Here is a 24,390-nt window from a genome sequence, read left to right on the forward strand (position 1 = left end):
TTCCGGGCCTTTCCGCCTGTGCTTCGGTTTCCAGTCTGCTGCCCGGTGTTCAGGCCTTCCCAGTGAGGTGTCCATGTCAGAGATCATACTTGTCACTTCCAGAATTTTCCCTAGTTCTTTATTATAGTTCCCATTTCTTGGTTGAAATTCCTCACCTATACACTAATTTGTCTACCAAAGTCCTTTCTTCCTTGCATTTATAATCACTGTTTTAAGTGCATCATCTGCTAACTCCAACACCTGTGTCACGTCTGAGTCTGCTGACTGCTTTTTCTCCTGGGCCACACGTTTTCTCATTTTCCCATGTGTCTAGCAACCTTTGCTGCTATGCTGGGCCCTGGGGATGGGGGCTGTATTGTTCAGAGCGTGGCTGAGACAGCCTCCTTTAAAGGGAGCCTGGGTTTCACTCTGGCAGCGGCAGCCAGTGAGTTTCCCTGTGGCTCATCCTTGTCCGACTGAGACGTGGGTGAGGCTTCTCAGGGCAGGTCTCACAGAGCCCTAACGGCCCTGCCCCCAAGGCCTGCTCTTCCTGAACAGGAGAGGTTCAGTGGGCGCGCCCCGACTCCCGGGAGTCACAGGGACTCCCTCATCTCGTTCACTTGCTTCTACCAGGCATGCATCGCGCCTTCTCTCCCCAAGAACCTCCACTTGCCCCGCATCCTGTGGGGTCAGCTGCCCCAGCAGGCCCCCGCTTTGATCTCTGGCCCCCTCGAGCGTTTCTTCTGTCTGGGCTCCTCCACCTCCCTGTCCCCCAACCCCAGGCAGAGGCTGTGTGTGGGTTCACGTCTGATGGTCTCTTCCTGTAGGAAGTGCCGCCTTGGGCCATCTGCTGGTCAGTGTCTTGAAACAGACGTTTCATGTATTTTATCAAGTTATAAAGACCCAACAGTGATGATGATTATGTTAAATAAAAATGCTAAACAAAGTAGAAAGGTAACCTATGTTGGTTCACTTTAGGGATCTATGTGAAGTTTATATTTTGCATTAATAGTATAAACATGAAACTGATTCTGGTAATCACACACTTGCCCTGGAGGAGGGCAGGCAACACACTCCAGTCTTCTTTCCTGGAGAGTCCCACGGACAAAGGAGCCTGGCGGGGTGCCATCCATGGGGCCTCAAAGAGCGCAACCATGAGATCCACTGTGTGTCATGTGTCCATGTGAGAATACTAGTTGACTAGTAACTGCACTATTTTTCACCAAGATCTGAAAACTATTTGCAGTATTGTTGTGAAATGCTATCATAAAAATTACTCTGTGACCAATTCCACTCTAAGTTTCTTTATGTAACTTGCAAAATAGAAAAATAGCATAAAAATTTGAAATATGTATGTATATATGTATGTGTGTGTGGGCATATATATATATATGTTTGTTTTTTTTTAAGGTGAATCACTTGCAGCACATGCCACAGGGCTGAAGCTGATTGTGCGTCTTGCTGACTGGGGCCAGGCATAGGGCTTTGAGCGGCCAGCAGGACCACGTGAAGTGTGGCACCCCTGAAGAGACCCCTGGCCTCTGCCTCTCCAGCTCCCAGCGCGCAGCTGCAGGCCTGAGACAGCGGTGCTGCGTGGGTGAGAAAGGTCTAGTCCGCGGTCAAGCCCCGAGAAGGGCGACCCCACTGAGTGCAGTGCCACCGGCCGCCGCTAGAGGGCAGCAGTAGTCTACTAATGCGTTCTCAGAGGTCTAAGCGAAAATCAAACTGTCTCATACCGCCTGCCCTTTCTCTGTTACCATATGTAAACACTGATCTTTATAGCCTCTTTTACTAGGCTAGGAGCTGCTGTTTCAAAATAAAGCCCAATTTAAGAACCACTGATGAAACCAAGGTGGGCCGGCCGGTGCCGCTCTGGTCCTTAACAAGCCCTGCTGTGCCTGCGCCGAGCGGGGACGTCAGCCTCATCAACCCCGGGAGACGATGCGGCACTGGCGCTTCACCCAGCTTTTCCTTCCTTTTAAAATTAGCTTCTGAATTTTTATCGAGGTGGCACACTATGTGGTTAAGAACTTTCCACCCAGCTCCCAGTCTGCTTCCCAGGAAGAACTGACCCCAGTCTTCGGCTCTGTCTCCGAGTGGATACATTTTTCTCTCCAAAAGGGGCTTCCTTCTGGGTTTCCCGTTTGTGAATTTTACACATAACCGACAGAAGTCTCACCAGGGCAAACACGGAGTGTGGCCTCCTCAGACCATCCTTCTGCACTTTTCCTGGCCCTGGCATTCCTTTATTTCCCCCATTTATTATCTCTGCACCTCGGCGTACCCTGTTGACCCTCCAGTGACGGCCCACTCCTCAGCTCCCCAGATGCGGGTCTTACCCCTGTCCTCTCCCTCTTCCCGCCGCTGAAATATGTTACCTGTGCTTTCACTGCAGTTTTGTGCTGTCAAAACTGGTAACCCTTCCATTTTATTGGGTAACCATGGATAAATCTTCCTTGTCAAAATGCTAGTCCTAACACAGAAATATCAATAAACACCAGGATAATGTCAACGTGTTTCACTGAAGAGTCAAGCTGTCTATCACTTTCGTGTTTTCTGGCATTTCCAATTGCCTTTTCTCCCTTCTTCCTCCTCTGGTCCTGCCCCTACATCCTGGCTCAGGTGGCCCTCAGCCAGCAGCAAAGCTGGGCAACTTTTCTGGATTGAATCTCTTATTTGCACCATCCGACGTCTTTTTTTCGGTTTACTCCCTCATTTTTCCAGATTGTATCCTCAAGTAACTTTCTAGAAACAGATGTATGGCAAATACGTTTTCTGTTTAAAAGTAACTTTCTCTATCCAGATGCCTGCAAGTTTGGGTGAGTTAGAATTACATGTAGAAATCTACTTCCACTTAGACCACTCCACTTTCTTTTAGCTTCAACTGATGATTCCTGAGAAGACTGTTGCATTTCTATTTCCTACTTCTTTGAAGATCGCTTCCTTCTAAAAGCTATAGGATAGCCTTATGACCTGACTATCACATCCCTTCACTCTTCTCACTGGTCAAAGGGCTAGAGAGTCAGTCGTGAGAGGACGTCCCCTGCTCGGAGAACTCCCCTGCGCCACTCTTTTCTAAACTCCTTTCTTAAGAGCTCTTTCCTCCCTCATCCTGTAATTCCAATAGTTGGGTCTTGGATCTCCAGCATGGTTCCCATACTTCCTCTGGCTTTTCTCTCATGTTTTCTGTCTGTCCTTCTCCATGTATTTTCTGAGAGATTTCCTCACACTTCATCTTCCAGTTCTTCATTGACTTTATTTTCAACTTCAGAAATTACCTTTCTAATTTTCAAGAGGTCTTTAATCCTTTTCCTTTTGCTCCTTATTCCTTTTCCACAATACTACATTTTAATTTTTAAATGCTACATCTTCTCAAGATATTAGAAGTTATTTACTTTTTTAATGTTCATTCAGATCATCATATAATATGTGGAATGAATCACAGAGGCCTCAAGCACAGCTGAGTTGGGCCAGGCCTGTGGGGGAGGTCCCATGCCGGCCAGGCACCTCGGTGTCCTCAGACAGGAAGGCGCCCTGCCTATGCGCCCCAGAGGGAGGGCGCCCCACCACACGCCCCAGACCCCCAGAGGGAGGGCGCCCCACCACACGCCCCAGACCCCCAGAGGGAGGGCGCCCCACCACACGCCCCAGACCCCCAGAGGGAGGGCGCCCCCACCACACGCCCCAGATGGGAGGGCGCCCCACCACACGCCCCAGACAGATGCCTCTACTTACTGTCCAGAAGGAGGCAGAAAAAGTGCCTCCACCCCTCCCACTCTCTGAAAGCCCAGCCAGTAGAGACGGTCAGAGCCAGCCAAAAGGAAGCCTTCTTCACTTCAGACCCCCAGCTCCTCCAATGACTCCGGTCACTGCAGGCCCTCCTGACACCCCCTTTTCAATATCAAAGTAAGCTCCCCTCCTTCTTTTCTGGATTTCCTGTCATCCACCAAAGCTTGCATTTCCCTAAGTGCAGTTCCTCCGCTGTTCCCTGAATGACCCTGCCTGCCTTCCCCGGGAGAGAGCCGGCCCTTACATTGTTTACAGCAGAAGTGCTCATGATAGCAAAGAGAGAAGACTTGAGTGCCCTGACTACCTAAGAGCTGAAGGAAGCCTGGGGCACCGGGCCACAGACCCGGCTTTGAGGGAGCGTCCGGATGCCATGGGGGCCCTGGAGAGCAGGCTGTGGGCAGCACCCAGGTAGAGAGGAGCCAGGTTGGGGGCAGGGGACATTTTCCTTTCCCTGTAATCACCATTTAATTACTTCTGAATTTATTTGGCCTCTTAAGTCACCAGCCCAAAACCACTTTAAACGTAGCTTCCTCTCTGGCGTCATGGGTTGAGCTGCGAGACTGTTTCCACCTCTCTGCCCCCAGGATGCGGCTGAGCACGGCTTCCCAGGGCCCCCGGAGGAGGTGTCGCCCTGGCGGACACGGGGCTGGGAGGCGCGGGGCGGCTGTGGGCCTGTCTGGTGGGGGGTGAGCCCCGGTGGAGGCGCCTCACCATGGGGGCACAGGTGAGGCCCGGGGTGACTCACGGATTGAAGGTCCGAAGGTACTTGATGCCCATCTGGATGGCCTTCTCTGAGCAGGCCATGGTGGCCTCGTGGTCCCGGGCCGTGTAGGTGAAGTGGGTCAGCCGCATGAGGGTCTGCAGCTCCACCAGGAGGTCGGACCAGCTGCACTCTGAGGCCATCTTCACCAGCTGCCCGCGTGGAGGAGGGGGTGTCTGTGAGTGGGGGCGTCTCTGCTGCCGGCACGCAGGCCGACCGCCCCCAGGTCCACTGGTCACTTGCTCTTGGCTGAGCCACCCATGAGGGCGAAGCACTAGCTGCCAACCTCGGCCAAGCCCGGGTGGGTTGGCAGGTCAGGGACAAACGTCCCAGTGTCCACACTGCCTTCCTGCCACACGGGCGGCCCTGCCCTGGGCGGAGTGCGGAGAAGCACCGACACAGCCCTCAGGAAACCAGACTCGGAGGCCCTGCGGGAACCTCGGCGCTGCTGGGAGGCGGAGCGTGCTGTGATTCAGACATGGGTGGGGCTCCGGCCGCAGGGCTAGGCCCTCTACCCGGTTCCTGGTCTCAGCAACAGGATGCAAACAGCCAACCGGAGTCGGTAGGCTGGTCAGGGCACAGCCCCTGGCTATGCCCACCAGACCCCAGTGACACCGACCTGGGCTGGGGAGAGGACGGTGACACCTGTGGGGAGAGGCGACACCTGGGGGGCTGAGGTGACACCTGCGGGGGAGGTGACAGCTGGGCTGTGAGGGGAGGGGACCCCTGTGGGGGAGGGGACCCCTGTGGGGGAGGGGACACCTGTGGGGGGAGGGGACACCTGTGAGGGGAGGGGACACCTGTGGGGTGGGGTGACACCTGTGGGGGAGGGGACACCTGTGGGGGAGGGGACACCTGTGGGGGAGGGGACACCTGTGGGGGGAGTGGACAACTGTGAGGGGAGGGGACACCTGTGGGGGAGAGGACACCTGTGGGGGAGGGGACACCTGTGGGGGAGGGGACACCTGTGAGGGGAGGGGACACCTGTGGGGGAGGGGACACCTGGGGGGGAGGGGACACCTGTGGGGGAGGGGACACCTGGGGGGGAGGGGACACCTGGGGGGGAGGGGACACCTGTGGGGGAGGGGACACCTGGGGGGGAGGGGACACCTGGGGGGGAGGGGACACCTGTGGGGGCTGTGGGGGAGGGGACACCTGGGGGGGGACACCTGTGGGGGAGGGGACACCTGTGGGGGGGAGGGGACACCTGTGGGATATGAGGTGACACATCTGCGGGAGGAGGTGGCACCTCTAGGGTGGGGGGACACCCACCTGGGCTAAGGGGGGCACAGTGAAGTCCATGAGGCCCAGCCCATTGCAGGAGTACATCTCCAGGGCGACGAGAACTCTGGTCATGGAGCTGATGTCTTCATTGGTGCTCTGGTGGGAGGAAGTCAGAGGGCCCGTGAGGCCCAAGCGCTGGAAAGCCTGGAATACTGGGGATGTGCCCTGAGACACAGCAGTTTTTCAGCGACAACAGGAGCTGTTAGCGTGAAAGTCTGTTTCCAAGATGGTTTAGTCGCTAAGCTGTGCCCAACTCTTATGACCCCGAGCCTGCCAGGCTCCTCTGTCCACAGGATTCTCCAGGCCAGAATACTGGAGTGGGTTGCCATTTCCTTCTCCAGGGGATCTTCCCAACCCAGGAATCAAACCCGGGTCTCCTGCATTGCAAGCGGATTCTTTACCGACTGATCTATGAGGGAAGCAAAAGACTTGGCAATGAGGGAAGCCACAAGGACTCCCCTTGTGGCTCAGCTGGTAAAGAATCCGCCTGCAATGTGGGAGACCTGGGTTCAATCTCTGGGTTGGGAAGATCCCCTGGAGAAGGGAAAGGCTACCCACTCCAGTATTCTGGCCTGGAGAATTCCATGGACTTTATAGTCCCTGGGGTCACAAAGAGTGGGATACGACTGAGCAACTTTCCCTTCCCTTCCTTCCTTCCTGTCTCCAAGTTATCATCTCATGAGATAAGCGGGAGCAGGCACTGTAGCCCTAAGGCGGTTGGGCAGCTAACTGACCCGGCCAGATGTGAAGGGCAACTGGCCAGGCACAGAGGTAGCCCTGTGCAGGTGGGCCACCCCCGTGAACCGGCTCCAATCCACGCTTGCTCCTGCTGAGATCAGACGCCCCTCCCTGAGGGCCACACTCTCACCAGCCTCACTTTCCACCTAAAGCAGTGTGTCCTGGCTCCAGCCAGGCCGAGGGAGCCTCCCGTGGGCTCCATCCATGTCCCAGCCCCGTCTGCTGGGTCCCCAGCTGCTCCCCACCCCTCACTCCCGTGGTCTTCTGCTCATGGCTCAGGGGCTGCAAGGCCCTGCCAAGGGGGCGCCTCCTCTGGCCTGGAGGCGCCTCCAGATAAGCCAAAGTGAGGTATCAGCGGGTGAACAGTGCCCCAGAAGCCCAGCCCTCTTGCTGGACAGTTAGAACCACGGCCATCGGCTGGAGGAAGGAGGGGAGGCTGCGGCCACGCAGCTCGAGGAGGCCTTCTGCCCCATCCCTAGGGGTGGCAGCCACAGCGAGGACAGAGCCTCCTGCAGGGAAGCCTCCCAGCACGGCCCCACCCCGCCTCCAGCACGGCCCCGCCCCGCCCCGCCTCCAGCACGGCCCCGCCCCGGCCCCAGCACGGCCCCGCCCCGCCCTGCCCCCAGCACGGCCCCGCCCCCAGGCTGCCCGATGCACCTGCTCCTCCGTGCCCAGCCGTGGCCCGATCTGCTGCTGCAGGAGCTGCTTGCCCTTCACCCACGTGGCAATGAGCTGCTGCCGGGCACTCACGGGCACCACCTCCTCGGGCTCCATCCCGTTGGTCAGGTTCAGGGCAAACTCGCAGATCTGAAATGGAGGGGCTCTTGTTCACGACACCTGAATCCAAACAGGGAAACTGGGCCAAGAGCCCATCTGCAAAAACAAGTGGACCTCGCTCTCGGTCCAGCCGGCAAAGTGGTCCAAATAGGCCAAGTCCTGAGGCGATGAGGCACGGCGGCTGCGGCTGCGTCCTCTCGTGCCCTCACCCTGCGGTGAGCCCAGCCCCTGGTGTTGCCATCAGGTCCCCCCACAGGTACCCACCGGCCTCGACACAGTGGCTGATGTTGGTTCTGGGGGCTGCACGGCCAGGACTGAGCTCCCTGTCCCGCCTGCATGAATAAGGCCTTGGTTCCCTGTCTTTCACTGACAGTGGGACCCCATCACCTGTCACAGGCTTGGCCCCTGGAGCCACCATGCCAGGCACTAACCATGCACCCCATTTTGCTCCATGTTTTCTGAGGTTTCATTTTTCCCCTAAAGTGTAACATGAACACCTGTCTTTCGTGAACCGCTCTGGACCCTGCAGCTCAGAAACCCAGGGGGCTGACAGGCCCACCCCTGCTGTTCCTCTGTGCAGCCTGGTAGAGGACACCCCGCTTCCTGGGCTTGCCTGGGAAGACCCCTTCCCATCAGGCCCCACAGCAGAGGGCATGGTTGATCCCAGATGCAGCCACCTGCCCTCTGTGGGCACGCTGGCCTGGCCCTTCCTGACAGATACCCAGCCACAGAACAGTCGTGCCTCATACCCTGCTCTCCTGGACGGTCTGGAAGCCATAGGACAGGCCCCAGCAAGGGCAGCCCAGGCTCACCCCTCCCTATCTGGTGGGATCCCTGGAGCCTCGCAAGTGGCTGCCTTCCGCCCTCTGCTTGAGCCCTCACCCACTCCACCCAGCTCTGCCATCCCTGCCAGACATGCAGCCGGCCTGGCTTTCCCAGGGCCCAGGCGCCCCCGCAGCGTGACACGACGGCTCCTTTGTCCTTTCTCCCCGTCCTATGTTACAGCCGGGCCCGCCGCAGGCGGCAGAGGTGGTCTTTGTACTCCTGCAGGAGGTGCTGATCTGGGCTGGTCAACGCCATCAACATCCATCCTCCTTGACCGGGATGGCCACCCACAGCCCACGTCACCAGGAGGTAAAGCCAGGGGACAAATGTGCCCCTGCCCTGCCGGTGACCGGGGTCCGCACTTTGTGTCCGTTCTGCAGCGTCCCACTCTGAACCGCACCGGCCCTGCTCTGCAGCTTCCCATCGCATTTTTCTGCGTCTGAGCCATGCAGGGTGTCCCTGACCCTACAGAGTCCTCATTTTTAGAGAAAGCACATCCCGCCCAGCCCCCCGCCCCAAGCCCCATTTCCGGGCGGTTGAGAAGCCCCCAGCCTCACTTCCTCAGCTGCCCTCCCCGCGCCGCCCCACCTGCCGGGCGGTACCTCCACAGCGGCTCTGACTTCAGAGGTGGCCTCAGGGTCCAGCGGCGTGTGGAGTGGGTTGGAGCGCGCCTGCTTCCTGGCCTTCTCCGGAACCGGGGCCGGGATCCAGTGGATGATCAGGCCTCGCGCGAGCGCACTGCACAGCATCGCCAGCAGCAGCGAGTCCCTGCAAGACCAGCGCGTCCAGGCCAGGCCGCCCCCGGGGAGCCGCGGGCGCGCTGTGACCGGCTGGCCGCGGGGCACCCTCTGTGTCGCGTGGGCGGGACCCCCAAGGAGTCCGCGGGGCCTGGACGCACAGGCCTGCCTGGCCACCAGGCCCGCCACTGGGCCATCCAGCAGGCCCTCCATTGGGCGCCAGGTAAGCGGACTTGGGCCAGAACCTCCCTATTTCTCTTTGAAAGGTCTCAGTGCCAGAACCGTCAGAACCGGCAAACTCGCCTGATCTGTATGAGCAGAGACACGGATGCCGCCCTGAGAAGGAGAGGCACGCCCCCCCAGAACCCCCCTGAGAAGGAGAGGCACGTCCCCCCAGAACCCCCGTGGTCCCGGGGACTCTGCCGGGGTCTTGTGCCCAGAGGAGAGCTGAGGGCGCCAGGCAGACCCCTGCCCCATGGCCTGTTCCGGCTGTGTGCTCGTGTGCAGACATCTCTGGGTCCTGATTCACTCGAGCCTTCCTATTTCAGGATCTGTCGAAAACCTTTAAATCTGAGTGTTTAGACTAAAAGTCAAACCAACAGAAAACACAAAGAGGGCTTCAAAAGCTAGCTCATCGTGAGGGAAAGCTGTGACCTTTGATCTGATTTGATGCTTTCACGCTTCTCAGCTGGATGAGGAAACACAGGGACCCAGGTCAGCTTCCAGCCCTGTTTCTGTGAGACCCCGGCCTCTGTCAACCTCTCCCAGAATCCCTCTGCTTGGAACAGATTGGGACAGGCTGGGAGTCCGCGTGTGGGCATGAGGGCGCCCGAGCAATCCCCACGTGCCTGCCTGCGGCTCAGAGAGGGTGCGTGTCTTGCCTGGGGTACACAGCCAGTTAGACAGAAGCCACATCACTGCCAGGTGCCGGGTGCTGGTGGCCCCACATGCTCCTCCCCTGAGGGGATGCACATCTGCCCCCCGGCTCCCAGCCTGAAGCCCAGGGTCTCTGGCAGCGGCAGGACGGACCCTGGGCAGCCTCACGCACCCGCTGTGGCCCACGGCCTTCATGATGCCCAGCAGGTGGTACAAGGCATCCAGGAGCTCCCGCTGCCGCCCGGCCTTGAGGAGGTGGTGGTTATGATTCAGCACGTAGACCACGGCGTTCTGCACGATCCACGGCTCCTGGAGCTCCTGCCCGATGTCGGCAGAGCGCAGCCAGCAGTTCATGGCGTACTGAGAGAGGCCCTCTATCCAGTTCCTGCGGGAGGCATCCGTCAGGCTCTCCGAGAGCCAGACTCTGCCTGAGCCGGCACTAGGACGCCACCCAGAAGCCGTCCCTGGAGCCGGGGCTCAGAAGGCTGCCCTGTCAGGGGCTGCCTGTCGTTTTCGCTGAAGGACAGGACCTGCCTGGCCCCCCCCCGGCCGTCCCATCTCCCTGCCCATCCCTCTGTGAGGCTGGACCCCCAGCCAAGGCCTGCAAGCTGCCTGTCCACCTCCACACCTGCCTGCGCCGGCCTCTCTGGCCCGTCACACACAGGCCGCCCCCCTCGGTCCGCGTGGACACTGGGCACCTGCTGGCCTCAGACCAAGGCTTGGTGAACCTTTATCGTAAAGGGCCAGGCAGCAGGCACCCTGGGGTTTGACAGCTACACAGTCCCTTCTCTGCTGTGTCGTTTTTGCTATTGAGTTTCACAAACTAAAAAAAGTCAAAACCACTGTGAGTTGGCGGGCTGTACAAAAGCTGTGGGTCAGATGCGGCCCAGGCCCTCTTCCAGGCGTGGAGAGCCTGGCCCTAGCCCCAGGCTGTGCTCTGAAACCTCCAGACAAATCCGTCTGCACAGAGTCGGGGCCCTTCCCTGAGCCCTTCCTGGGCAGAGGGCATGCAGGCTCCCCACAGCGGGCACATATGAGGGCCCAGCCACCGGGGGAGCCAGTGGGGCAGACCCATCCCTGCGGTCAGCGGGCAGCTAGGGCCTCGGCTCCCGGGACAGCCCCGTGGACGGTCACTCACTGCCACGTTCACCTTATACTTCACTTCAGGTGAAAACAGCAAAATACTGTTGCTAGACAGCACCTCGCTCTCCTGATTGAATGGCACTTGCCTCTCACATGGACGAGGCTTCTGCGGGTTCCCTGAGGACCCTCGTCCTGATCACGGACTTCCCGGGACAGCGTCCCCCGTGACCATCACCCCCCTCACACCCCGTTTCCACTAGTGAAAGCAAGGACTGGCCACACGGGCGCCGGTGTGAGCCACGAGACATGCCGGGCGGCGGCCCCTGCCTCTCAGCGCTGCGCTCAGCCCAGCCCCCGCCTCGTGCCCCCAGCCCCGCGGGCGGCGCCCCTACCGGTACGTGATCCACTCGGCATTGTCCTCCGGGCACTCGGGTATGTAGCCCATCGGGTGCTGGCTCATGTCCTCGGGTGGCGTGGGCCGGTCGTTCAGCTGCACGCCTTCCGACCGCAGCAGGTGGACGGTGGCCTGCGGAGGACGGAGTGGCCAGAGGCCCCTGAGCAGAGGCTGGCACGGTGCCCACAGGCCTTCCCAACCCCCGACCCTCCCTACCCCAGGGGACATCTCCTCCCCCACACACCGGCGTCTCAGAGACGCAGCCCCCCAGGACAAACGTGCCCCTTATGCCGCAGGGCCCACCGAGTCCCGGTCGCTGCCCTCTGCGGCCGTGCACAGACGCCCCGGAGGCAGCCGAGGCCCCGGGCAGGGCGACAGGACTGAGACGGGATTGACGATGGGGGCGGATGCCTTGCCTGGGGCCCCGGGCCCGCCCAACTGCCCCCACTCCCAGCACTGGCTGGGCCCTCAGGAGGTGACCGCAGGCCCTCACTGACCAAGCCCGGGAGCGTTCTGTCTGGGTTAGGCTGGGTTGCTCCCTCACCCCCAAAAGAAACCACCCCAAGCAGCCTCACCACTGTGTGCACGTGCAGGCCCCCCGCTCCACCACCTGGCTGGCCTGGGGTCTCTGCGTGCGCACAGAGGGTGCCAGGCTCGCTGTGGGCCCAGCAGCCTCCGAGATGACATCAGAAGCCAGGTTTCTTTCTCACACCTGACTCAGAGTGCTACTGAAGCTACTCACGGGTCAGGACACGCCCAGGTCCAGTACCAACCAGCCCCTGGGACCCACATCACTGGGGACTCACAGTTCACACACTCCTTCAAAGGACAATTAATATCAACACTCCTCAGGATACATTTTGACATATTTTTCTTCCAGAAAACCTCCCAAGAATGCAGGAAAACTTTCGTAAGCGACAGGCCACTTGGGGAGCGGGGCTGGATGCTGAGGGTCACGTCTGTGCAGACACAGGGGACGCACCTCGGCGCTGATGAAGCCCACCTCCGCGAACTTGCGCAGCCGCGTGGGGGACACCTGCTTTTGCAGGGTGGCTTCCGAGTGGCCCCAGGAGTCCAGCCCTGGGCCGTCCCAGCCCTTCTTCTTCCTGCCTGCAACACCAGGGTGCCACCTGTCAGAGCCTGAAGTGCTTCTCAGGGATGGCATGGTCCCCGAGGAGGGGGGCGGGGTGAGGGGCGGCGTCTCTGGGAGGCCTCCCAAGCACAGGGCCCTAGGGGTGGCGAGGGCTGCCCAAAGCCAGCTTGGCCTCAGCGAACCTCCAGCTGATTCCCCAACAGACAGCTCAGCTCTTGGTTTTGCATGTGCTGTTCTGCCCCTCAAGAAGCCCCCATCGCTCCCGCAGCACCCACGTCTCCGCCCCGTGGGGCCCCTGGCATGCCCCCGTGTCCTCACCATCCCTAAGACCACCGCTTCCAGGGACCTGCAGGCCAGACTCAGCCGGACCCTGTGCTCACAGTGGAGGGCCGCTCCCGCCCAGCCTCTGCCTGGAGGTTCCAGCCCCATGACCCCTTCCTGAGCTCTGGTGGACCCCACAGTGACCCCGCAGTGCCTGGGAAGAGCCCGTGTGCGGCTGGAGGGACCCACCTCGCTTAAACTTGGCCGGCTTCTTCACCTTGACGCTGTCGTACAGGAGGCAGAAGCGGCTGGCCGTCCGGCACACGTCCCACACATTCTGCTTCCGGGCCACCTTGGCCAGCTCTGCCCAGATGTGTATCCTGCACAGACGTGCAGGCCACAGCTTGCTCGGGGAGCTGGCCAAGGTCACCCACGTTGGGGGGAGGGTGGGCTGGTGCCACGTCCCCCCAGGCTGCTCACCGCTCCTTGTCATTCTGGCCGCCCAGGCGCCGCAGATGGCCCACGGCCTTGTCCACGCTGAGCGTGTGGTGCCGCGCCTTGGCAAACAGGTAGGTGAAGCGGCCCCGGGTTTTCCCGGTGGAAACTGCAGGGGGACAGCGGGATGGGGTGCTGACGCGGCAAGTCGGGAACACTCCCGAAACCAGCCCACGTGGGAATCGGGACAGGGTGGGGCGGAGCCTCCCATGGACATTTTTTTATCTTTTCATGAAACTTCAGTTCAGTCGCTCAGTCATGTCCAACTGTTTGTGACCCCATGAACCGCAGCATGCCAGGCCTCCTTGTCCATCACCAACTCTCGGAGTCCATCCAAACCCATGTCCATTGAGTTGGTGATTGAATCCCACCATCTCATCCTCTGTCGTCCCCTTCTCCTCCTGCCCTCAATCTTTCCCAGCATCGGGGTCTTTTCAAATGAGTCAGCTCTCTGCATCAGGTGGCCAAAGTATTGGAGTTTCGGCTTCAGAGTCAGTCCTTCCAATGAACACCCAGGACTGATCTCCTTTAGGATGGACTGGTTGGATCTCATGAGAATTAGGTCTCGCTAAATGTGACTTGTCTGGGAGGGGACTCCAGGCGCCAAGAGCAGCTGGTGGGCAGAATGACTGGCGGCACGAGCCACCAGGTCGGCCCCCAACGCCCGCCACCCATGCCACGTCTTCAGGAGCTGGCTGGCGGAGACCCCGCTGAAGCCCCTTGCCCGTCAGCCCGCTTCTCCTGCCCGAGCCCTCGCTGGGTGCAGCGCACTAAGCCCCGTGTGCCCAGGGTGCCTGCCCTTCAGGGCCGAGGCCCTCACACCCGGCAGGACAGGAAGGAAACAGGTGGCACTGCCTCCCGCTGGGCGGGGCCGTGCGGCCCAGGAGACAGGCTCCCCCTGCCCCCCACGAGTCAGGGCGGGAGAGCGGGGCAGGAGGCTGCGGAGGCTGGGTGGGTGGGCGCCCCCACCGAGAGCACCTGCGCACCTTTGGCCTCGTTCTCGCTGTCGAGCACGACCTGGAAGGTGTCGGGGGCCAGGGCCAGCCCCGCATTCACCAGCAGCGCCCGCTTCTTGCGCACGCTGTCCTTGGGCATTGCCTTCTTCGCCTGCAGAGGGGAGACGACGTGCTGAGCGGCTTCCTGCCCAGCCCTCGGGGTCTGACGGGCCCGCCCGCCCGGGAGCCGAGCCCGCGGCACCTGCTCGATGGCCATGGTGGCCTTGTCCTCGTTGCGTGCGGGCACCTGGTACAAGGTGGCGCACAGCTGCAGGCGGTTGAGGGCCATCTTGATCTTGTCCTGGTAGAGCCCCAGGCCATCCAGGAGCATGGCCTTCTTCAGGTGCTCCATGGCGGGCTCCAGCCGGTCCGCGTCCTCCTCGATGTGCGCCATCTCCAGGTGCACCTGGCAGCGAAGCTGGGCCGCAAGGCTGGGGGGGCAGATGGCGTCAGGGGCGGCGCCGGGCTTTCCAGCCCCGCCTTCCGCCTGCCCTGCCGCCAGGACCCACACAAGGGACGAAGAGGGGGGCCCTGCGGACCCTGGGAGATCTCAGAGACCACCGGTGTGCCAAGGCTGAGAAGCAGCAGGTGGGCCAGCTGGGTCCGTGCCAGAACCAGCCGAGGCGTGAAAGCCAGGGTGCCCGGCACCGCGGGGGCTCCTAGCGTCACCAGCAAGTGAGCTCAGTGCCGCCCGAGGCCAAGGCTGTGTGTTGCCCCCTGCTCGCTTAACTTATGTGCAGAGCACATCATGAGAAACGCTGGGCTCGAGGAAGCACAAGCTGGAATCAAGATTGCCGGGAGAAATATCAATAACCTCAGATATGCGGATGACACCACCCTCATGGCAGAAAGTGAAGAGGAACTAAAGAGCCTCTTGATGAAAGTGAAAGAGGAGAGTGAAAAAGCTGGTTTAAAGCTCAACATTCAGGAAACCAAGATCATGGCATCTGGTCCCATCACTTCATGGCAAATAGATGGGGAAACAATGGAAACAGTGACAGACTTTATTTTGGGGGGCTCCAAAATCACTGCAGATGGTGACTGCAGCCATGAAATTAAAAGACGCTTGTGCCTTAGAAGACAAGTTATGACCAACCTAGGCAGCATATTAAAAAGCAGAGACATTACTTTGTCAACATCTAGTCATGGACAAATTTGTCCATCTAGTCAAAGTTGTGATTTTTCCAGTAGTCATGTATGGATGTGAGAGTTGGACTATAAAGATGAGCACTGAAGAATTGATGCTTTTGAACTGTGGTGTTGGAGAAGACTCTTGAGAGACCCTTGGACTGCAAGGAGATCCAACCAGTCCATCGAAAGGAGATCAGTCCTGGGTGTTCATTGGAAGGACTGATGCCGAAGCTGAAACTCCAATACTTCAGCCACCTGATGAGAAAAACTGAGTCATTGGAAAAGACCCTGATGCTGGGAAAGATTGAAGGCAGGAGGAGAAGGGGCTGACAGAGGATGAGATGGTTGGATGGCATCACCAACTCAATGGACATGAGTTTGAGCAAGCTCCGGGAGGTGGTGATGGACAGGGAGGCCTGGCATGCTGCAGTCCATGGGGTCGCAAAGAGTTGGACACGACTGAGCGACTGAACTGAACTGAGGCCCAGGCTTTGCCTTGGGGGGCGGGGCCCTCTCCGCTCTGCTCTGAGTCTCTCCATCTCCTCGGCCGTGGCTCACACATCCCAGCTCAGAACAGCCATGCGTCCATGGGCTGTGGGCCCTGCCTGGAGCTTGTTCCTGTTGCATCCCTGCTGGAGCCGCCCACGTCTAAAACAATAAACAGTCTCCCCAAAGCCTTCACATCAGCAGCACCTGCAGTCCCCACATAGCCTCTGCCCTGCACAGGAGCATCAACACGGCCGATAACTTGGGTCCAGTTAAAGTGCGAGGGGACCCACGGGCTGACCCCCCACTGAAACAAGGCGAAAGCGTCACAGGCTGGGGCTGTGGCCTCGGCGGTGAGGAGGCAGCAGTCAGGGCACCTGGGCGTCGTGGGCAGGAGAGGGCACCCGGGTGAGGCCAAGGGTGAGGTCTGTGCTCCCATCAGGGGACTGGGTCCACAGCGTCTGCCTGGAAGCCTGGATGGTAGCCAGTGATGGGTCCCTTCCCTCTGGGGCAGGGAGAGAGGAGGCCCGCAGAAGGGAGTCGGCCCAGGGCCACGGGGTGTGCTCAGGGCAGGCAGCCTGAGCCTGAATCCGCAATGTGAGACCCGTTCTGGGCTGAACCACCCTAGGAGCCAGCTGAGGCAAGCCGATTGAGAGTCCCTTGGACAGCAAGGAGATCCAGCCAGTCAATCCTAAAGGAAATCAACTCTGATATTCACTTGAAGGACTGATGCTGAAGCTGAAACTCCAATACTTTGTCCAGTTGATGTGAAGAGCCAACTCACTGGAAAAGACCCTGATACTGGCAAAGATTGAGGACAGGAGGAGAAGGGGCCGACACAGGATGAGATGGTTCGATGGCACCATCAACTCAATGGACATGAGTTTGAGCAAGCTGCGGGAGATGGTGAAGGACAGGGAGGCCTGGCGTGCGGCAGTTCCTAGGGTCACAAAGAGTCTGACAAGAGTGACTGAAGAGCAACACAGCAGAGCAGTCCTTCCAGAAACAAGCCAGCAAAGCCCCAGCTCAAGGAGGCCACGCAGATGAGGCCAGTACACAGAGCAGACTCAGATGAGGGGCCCCGCCCCTGCCAAAACAGGACCAACGGGGTCAGACGAAGAGCACTCGAAATGAGTAATTTTCAGAGCTATTCTGCTTCCAGTGGTGACCAGGTCTCTGCCAGGCATAAAGCTGGACCCAACAGCCCCGGGTCTGGGCAGCGCAAGCCTGGGGCCCTGGAGCAGGAAACTCAGAAAAGGCCCATGCTTGCGGCCTCCTGGAGACAGTGTCCTGAGGCACTAGGGCAGAGTGCGGACCCACGGAGCCGGGGCAGGGAGCCCAGAGAGCCCAGAGAGCCGGGCCTCTGCTCGGGGCTGGAGAAGTGGAACTGGGACTGGAACCGGACCAGCTGCTGCTGGCCTGCCCACCAGAGAGGAGACAGCTGGGTGTTGCTCTCTCACCCGACATCAGCCGAGACTGCACGGGCTTTCTCCCCAGGAGTGAGGGCCCAGGAAGAGCGCTCTTGACCCACCCAAAGAGAACGTGCATCAGAGTCTGCAGGGAGCACGGTGCAGGCTGGAAAATACCATGACCTTCCAGAGACACAGCCAAGGAAACAGGGAGCCACCTCTCAGCCAGTAACTGAAGTGCCCACGGAAGCAAGCAAAAACCAGCACTTTCCTGAAAAGATCACAGAATCACAGACTCCACAGTGCAGCAACCACAGCGTTCAGTACACGATAAACAGCTACAGTTTATGCCAGGAAACAGGAAAAGGTAACCCACAGTCAGGACGCAAGATGGGCCAGATGCTAGGTGTAGCAGGTAAGTCCTTAATGCAGATATTACAGTACAAAAATAAATATGTACAAAAAGTTGAAGGAAAACATTGCTAATGAGAGAACAGATACAGAATCTCAGTAAAGAAAAAAAGGAAATATCACAGCAAAAACTCTGTAATAATTGAAATGAAAAAACTCTTGGTTGAGCTTAACAGCAGATTGGAGAGCAGAAAAAGAGTCAGTGAACCTGAAGTCAGGTAAATAGAAATTATCCCACCAGAAGAATATATTGAAAAAAAATTTTTTTTAATGAATAGAGCCAGGACTTCCCAGGCAGTCCAGTGGTTGAGACTTCATCTTCCAAAGCAGGAGGTGTGGGTCTGATCCCTGGTTGGGGAGCTAAGAATCCAACACTCCTGGCGGCCAAAAAGCCACAACATAAAACAGAAAAAATACTGTAACAAATTCAACAAGATTTCTGACAACGGTCCACATAAAAAATCTCGGAAGGAAACGAGCAGAGCCTAGAGACCAGTTAAGACACTATTCAATGTTGCAATTCATGCTTCCCCAAAGAGCAAGAATGAGGCAGAACTATACTTAAAAAAATAATAGCCAGTAATTTCCCAAATTTGATGAAAATATCATCTTACATATTTGAGTATATCAGCAAACCCCAAGAAAGCCTTTTTAAAAAAGGCTCTAAGGAATCAGTTTCGTTCAGTCGCTCAGTCGTGTCCAACTCTTTGTGACTGACTCATGGCCTGCAGCACGCCAGGCTTCCCTGTCCATCACCAACTCCCAGAGCTTGCTCAAATTCATGTCCATCGAGTCGGTGATGCCATCCAACCATCTCATCCTCTGTTGTCCCCTTCTCCTCCTGCCTTCATTCTTTCCCAGCATCAGGGTCTTTCCCAATGACTCAGTTTTTCGCATCAGGTGGCCAAAGTATTGGAGTTTCAGCTTTAGCATCAGTCCTTCCAGTAAATATTCACTGGACTGATTCAAAGGACTGATCTCCTTTAGGATGGACTGATTGGATCTCCTTGCGGTCCAAGGGACTCTCAAGAGTCTTCTCCAACACCACAGTTCAAAACCATCAGTTCTTTGGCACTCAGCTTTCTTTATAGTCCCAACTCTCATATCCACACATGACTACTGGAAAAATGATAGCTTTGACTAGACAGACCTTTGTCGGCAAAGTAATATGCAAAATGCAGAAAGCAAAAGTTAAGAGATACAAATCTGAAAACAGAAGGGAGGGGAAGACATATTACATTCAGGAGAACCACGTTTAAAATAACTCCTGGGTTTTTAGCAGAAACTACGAAGGCCAGAAGAAAACAACCTCTTCAAAGTATTTAAAGAGAAAAAATCCACAAACCCAGAATCCAATAACTGGTGAAAATAACCTTCAGAGGTGATGGTAAGGGAAAGCCATTTTTCAGGTCAACAAAAGCCAAGAGAATTCCTCACCAGCAATCATGCGTTACAAGAAGAAATAAAGGAAGCTGCTCCGGCTGAAATACCTGCAGGCAGGAACCTGGATCTGAGGGTAAGCAGGAAGGGAGAGCCTGCAGGATCACCGAGGAAGTGGCAAATATGAGATTGTTTTTTTCTGTAATTTTCTTTAAAAACAACAACCCCAGCTGCTAAGAGCAATACAGCGCTGTAAGATGTACGTATCACACATTTAGAAGTAAAAGGCAAGCGACAGCCAGACAGTGGGGTGGACGACGGGCAGGCAGACGGGCTGCCCCCCACTGCCCCGGCTAAGGGGGACGTGCCCTGCTAGCCCTACAGCGCCGCCCCTCCCGCCCCAGGGGCGCCGTGGACAGACGAGCCGACCAACCGAAGGGAAAACACAATGGCACAGCTTCAAGCAGCCTCAGAGAAGGCAGGGACAGAGCCGCCGCAGGACACAGGGCCAGGTGGAAACAGGTGAGGAGACTGCGGACAAGCTGGGAGTCACACTCAACCCAACGGGACCAAACAGTCCAATCACAAGGCAGAGACGACCACACGCAAGTTAAAAAAGACCGAGCTGCCTGCTGCTGACAAGGCATGATGTTAAGAGTTGTGCTCTGCACTTTAAATCGAAAGGTCCACAGCATGAGAGCTGAAAGGATGGAAAGAGAAACAGCTCAGATGGGCTCAGATAAGTCTCACTGGATTCTGTCCAACATCTAAGGAAGAAAACACCAATATTGCACAAACTCCTTTAGAAAGCAAAGGAGAAGGAATCCTTCCCACCTTCCCAAATCATTTAATGAAGTCGGCATGACCTTCAGGTCAAATCCTGGCAAAAGCATTATGAAAGGAGAAAATCACAGGCCAGCATCCTCACGAACATACACGCAAAACCCTTAGGCACACTAAGGGACATCAAACCCGGCGATACAGGAAAAAGCACGCGCATCAAGACCGTGCGGGGAAGGCAAGGCTGGTTCACTACTCAAAACCCAGTCAGCATAATTTACCGCATTAAAGATCAAACAAGAAACGTCGGAGCTCCTTTCAATAGTTAAAGAAGCACTCATCAGCCCTCCATGGTTAAGAAACAACACCGCAAGTGGACACTTCAATGTGTTCATTCTGCTGTACGCAATTATATCACAATAAAGTAAATCAGAAAAGCAACTGTCAGAGAAAAAAAAGGAGGGCAACTGGGTGTTATTTAAAAAACCAAACAAATATGACAATAAGATATTTTTGGAAGAGGATGTCATTAAAATTTAAAAATATAGGCTAAAGAGGAAGAAATTAGAGAATTTGCAAAATAAAAGAGAACTAGTGGGCTGCATGAAATCTCCAGAATTTGGTGTGAGTCACATGAGGGGGTGGGGCTGTGAACAAGGAAGTTTTGCAGGGAGGCCGGGAGCCTGGGCTAGGAGGAATCATACAACCAGCACCATTCGTTTCCAGCAGGCACTTCTCCTTCTGAGTAAAAATCCCAGATTTGAAGAAAGACGTAACTCTTCACAGTCGAGATCCCCAAGTGCCCGCAGGAAATGAACGGCGCGGGTACAGACAGCCTCCAGACCACAGGCTGACGACAGGTCCCTGGCTCCCCTGCTGGGAACCCTGCTCCAAGGGAGAGCTCATGATGGCGACAAAATTCACCCCTGATTAATCTCAGGGCTTCCCTGGTGCTCAGACGGTAAAGAATCCACCTGCAATGCGGGAGACCTGAGTTCGATCCCTGGGTCGGGAAGATCCCCTGGAGGAGGGCATGGCAACCCACTCCTGTATTCTTGCTGGAGAATCCCATGACAGAGGGGCCTGGCGGGCTATGGTCCACGGGGTCGCACAGAGTCGGACACGACTGAGCAACTCAGCGCACAGCACAGCTCATCTCTGAAGCAGATGGGGGCGGGGCAGCTCCCCCCACGGCCCCTCCCTGCGGCTGGACGCCCTCCCAGGTGGCCCTGCACGCTTCTCCTCCGCCGAGCCCCATCTCGCGGCCCCGTGTCTGCCAGGGACCGTCCTGCAGCACACCCGCCCCCGGGGGCATCCTGCCCGGGCAGGAGAGGAAAGACAGGGAGGCCTCCCTGCTCACCCATCCCGCCCCTCCCCTCCCGCGCCTGCGCCCACAGCCCCTGTGCCCACCACCGCCACCCGCCACGCGGCCCAGGGACCCCCTGACGAAGCCCTTTCCCCTCGGCCCCTCTCGAGCTCAGGCAGGTGCCACCTGGGCGTCCCCGTCGGCCCCGCAGGGCCCTGCCCGAGCCCCAGGGCACCTCCCACGGCCGGCGGCCTCCGGAGCTGCCACCTCTGGGGGACGCCGTGGGCTCCTGCCCTCTTTCTGGGAAGATGAGCTGGATTCCACCCCCACCCCGAGCCTTGCTCCTCCGCCCCCTCCCCGGGGCCAGCGCGGGCCGCCACCTGTCCGCCTGCTCCAGGACGTCTGCGATGCTGGTCAGCGGCTTCCGCAGGTGGTGGCGCAGGTTGTGCTGCAGCAGCGGGAGGCATGTGTTCCACTGGCTGGCGCACACAGTGTGGACGAGCCGGGGCTCGCCCAGGCGCACGGCCCGCTGCAGCGTGACGTCCAGTCTCTGCACGACGTCCAGCTGGGCCTGCACACAGCACAGCCGCCGGGTGTGAGGTCGGCCAGCCCGGGCAGCCCCAGCCCGCCCCCGAGCCCCAGATGACGCAGGTGGGCCGGGCCCCCGGTCTGAGTCTGCCAGTGGACGCGGCCCGCGTGGTCTCTTGGAGAGGGCCCTGGCTCCGTCGGATCTGCCCTCGGACAGGCACTGCATGCCGTGCCAGCGTCTGCTCTGTGACCCCATGCGTGAGGCTATTTGCCTCCCGGCTCTGTGTACTCACGGCGCCCGTGGCCCGTCAATGGCCGCTGCCCAAAGAACAGCTCCTGGAGCCTGTGCTCCATGCACCCGGCCCAGCAGACAGGGGCCGGCCAACCTCAGCCTGTGGAGCGGCCTCAGTGCCCTCCGGGGCTGCCCGGGCTCCTGAACCCAGCCGAGTCTGGGGGCCTGGCTTCTGGCTCCAGGGGGCCTGCCCTAGTGCTGCTCCTGGGTCACGGGGTTTAGAGCAGGTGTGGGGTTCAGACCCCAGGCCTCCTGGCTGCCAAGAAGCATCTGTCAAAGACTCATGAACTGGTTGGTGCCCCTGAAGAGCCCTCGGCCGGCAGAGGCAGAAGATGCAGCCCTGCGGCCCCACCACACCGCCTGCCAGCACCTGCAGGCGGCCAGCAGGTAGCCACGACCTCCCTCGAAAAGGTCAGCGCTGGCGGGGACAGCCCAGGCCCAAAGAGAGCGCATGAACTGGCCCAGAGCCCCTGCTGGGCTGCTCATCCACTGGCAGAGCTCCTCCCGGGCTGGGCCGGGCAGGGCTGGGGCAGGGATCACGGGAGCCAGTCCAGGGAGTGGGCACCGCGGCCCCAGAGCAACGCCAGCCGCCCTCATCCTGTTTCAATGCATTCTGGTTCCCTTTCTCAACGTCAGGATTCTATCACAGACACAGCTATCGCTGGGTTCCTTCTCTGCAGTGGCTGCCGGACCACACCCCACTGCACTGGGCAGACAGGCTGCGGAGCTCACGCTGTCTGTCAAGTTGCCATTGTGCTCACCAGCACCCCCCACAACCCCCAGCGGAACTTTCTAGACAAGCCCATGGTCTCCAAGGTGGGCACCAAGGGAGCAACGCTCGCCAGGGCCCTCTGAACCTGCCTCTGCCAGGCCTCGGGGCCCCCTCCTCTCCTCCCTTCCCACCCTCCTGCCACCCCCCAGGGGTCTCCCCTTACCCCCCTCCCCATGCCTGAGATGACCTCACCACTCCCCTGGAGCCCCTCCGCGCTGCACTGGGGCAGGGGCATGCCTGTTCGCTTGGACCTGAGTCAGGGTGGCAAGAGCCCTCGGGGGACTCGGTGCTCACCAAGGGCACGTGTTATCAGCGTGCTGAGGGCGGGCTGTGCCACACAGGCCACACGCGGGCCTGGCTGGAGGCCCATCTCATCCCAGCCCCCAGCTGCAGCCCCGGGAACAGGCTGCATGAAGCCACAGGCCCGCCAGCCAGGGTGGGCCCAGGAGCTGCAGGGCCGGGGCCAGGCGGGAGGACGTCAGCTGGCCTCGGCAGGGCAGGGCCGCCCGGCCCCCGGGCTTCCTCCCAGAGACCCCACGCTCACGGGGGAGCCCAGGGCACAGGAGGCTGGCCCGTGCCCAGCAGGGCGCCTCCTCAAACCGGGCGCCAAGTCCACACACAGGGTCCAGGTGCCTGCACAAGGGCTCGGCGTCCGCTCCGGCCCCCGGTCCACAGCTTACCTCCACAGCCTCTCGGGCGTAGGTTTTAATCTTATTTTCCAGTCTTACAGCTTCCAATTCATACTCCAGGCACTCGACTTCAATCAGCCTCGCAGGGTCCTGTGGGCACAGTAGTTGTGTAGGCGGAGAGTTTTAATGAAAGCGATCGCATTCACTAACGTCAAAAAACATTTTAAGATATAATTCACAGACTCGGTAGAAATTCAACAAATAAAAATTAGATAATATAAATATATATATATATGAAAAACTTAAAATGTTTCCAAAAGATGCAAAGATTTAAATAAGAAAGCTAGAAAAAATTTTTTTGTTTTTACTTTTCATAGTTAATTTCACTGGACATAGAACATTTAAATAACTACACTGACTTCAGACAAATGCTCTGTTATGAAATCTGGACAACAGTTCCTCTCATTTAACCCCTGCTGGGGTCGGACAGGGTGCCATGCTGCAGGAGGTGGGGAGACACGGGCCTGGGGTTTCCTGGGTGGGCGGGCAGACAGCTACACGTAACTTTCACAAAACTGCTGAGCTGTTTCCAAAGGGGTCCATCCCCACCCCTCCCCGGCCCATGTGGGCTGGTCAGCCTCCGAGTGAGCCACCTACCAGGTGAGTGGTTGTGAGATAACAGGTCACAGGGATTCCTCTTGTTTTTTTTCTCTGCTTTTTTCCAGAAGTTTTATCATTTGAGCTCTCACATTTTTGGTTTAGGGTGCATGTTGAATTGATTCCCATTCATGGGATGAGGGGCGGCCGGTGGTCACTTTCCCTCACGTGGTTGCTCCCCTGTCCGCCTTGCCCCCAGCGGAAGCCTCCGCACCTGGTCCAGGCCGCGGCCCCGAGTGTGCGGGTCTCTAATGGACCCCATCCTGGTCCTCCATCTGTGTGTGTCTCCACGTCCAGGCCTCCAGTTCTTAACCGCAGTGCCTCTACACCAGGCCTGCACGTTAGGTCGTGCACGCCTGCTGACGCTACTCTGCTTTTCCAAAGATGCTCTGGGTTATTCTAGGACCTCTGCGTTTCCCTATCAATTTTATGCTCAGTTCGTCAATTTCTGAAACACTCCCGCCAAGACTTTGATTGAATCGCATTGAATCTACTGCTCCATCTGGGAAGAACTGACATCATA

The 24,390-nt window shown here is 58.2% G+C and overlaps 1 protein-coding gene across 19 annotated transcripts in view; it reads right to left on the bottom strand.

The window, feature by feature from the left end:
* CFAP46 (cilia and flagella associated protein 46) overlaps positions 1-24,390 on the bottom strand; it is a 96,728-nt gene that overhangs the window by 52,657 nt on the left and 19,681 nt on the right. For all 19 annotated transcript variants that reach the window (XR_010661576.1, XR_010661574.1, XR_010661575.1 and 16 more), the window contains exons 10-22: positions 23,262-23,360; positions 21,370-21,560; positions 14,289-14,517; positions 14,078-14,198; positions 13,077-13,200; positions 12,846-12,976; positions 12,225-12,352; positions 11,241-11,374; positions 9,938-10,150; positions 8,755-8,920; positions 7,208-7,357; positions 5,801-5,908; positions 4,514-4,680 (exon numbers count right to left, since the gene is read on the bottom strand). Coding sequence is in view for 14 of the 19 variants with exons in the window: in XM_065923596.1 (XP_065779668.1) it covers positions 4,514-4,680; positions 5,801-5,908; positions 7,208-7,357; positions 8,755-8,920; positions 9,938-10,150; positions 11,241-11,374; positions 12,225-12,352; positions 12,846-12,976; positions 13,077-13,200; positions 14,078-14,198; positions 14,289-14,517; positions 21,370-21,560; positions 23,262-23,360 (1,961 nt within the window). In the remaining 5 variants the exon portion in view is untranslated. The remainder of the gene's footprint in view (positions 1-4,513; positions 4,681-5,800; positions 5,909-7,207; positions 7,358-8,754; positions 8,921-9,937; positions 10,151-11,240; positions 11,375-12,224; positions 12,353-12,845; positions 12,977-13,076; positions 13,201-14,077; positions 14,199-14,288; positions 14,518-21,369; positions 21,561-23,261; positions 23,361-24,390) is intronic.

The sequence above is a fragment of the Muntiacus reevesi genome, chromosome 2, assembly GCF_963930625.1.
Source record: "Muntiacus reevesi chromosome 2, mMunRee1.1, whole genome shotgun sequence".
In the NCBI taxonomy this organism is placed as follows: Eukaryota; Metazoa; Chordata; class Mammalia; order Artiodactyla; family Cervidae; genus Muntiacus; species Muntiacus reevesi.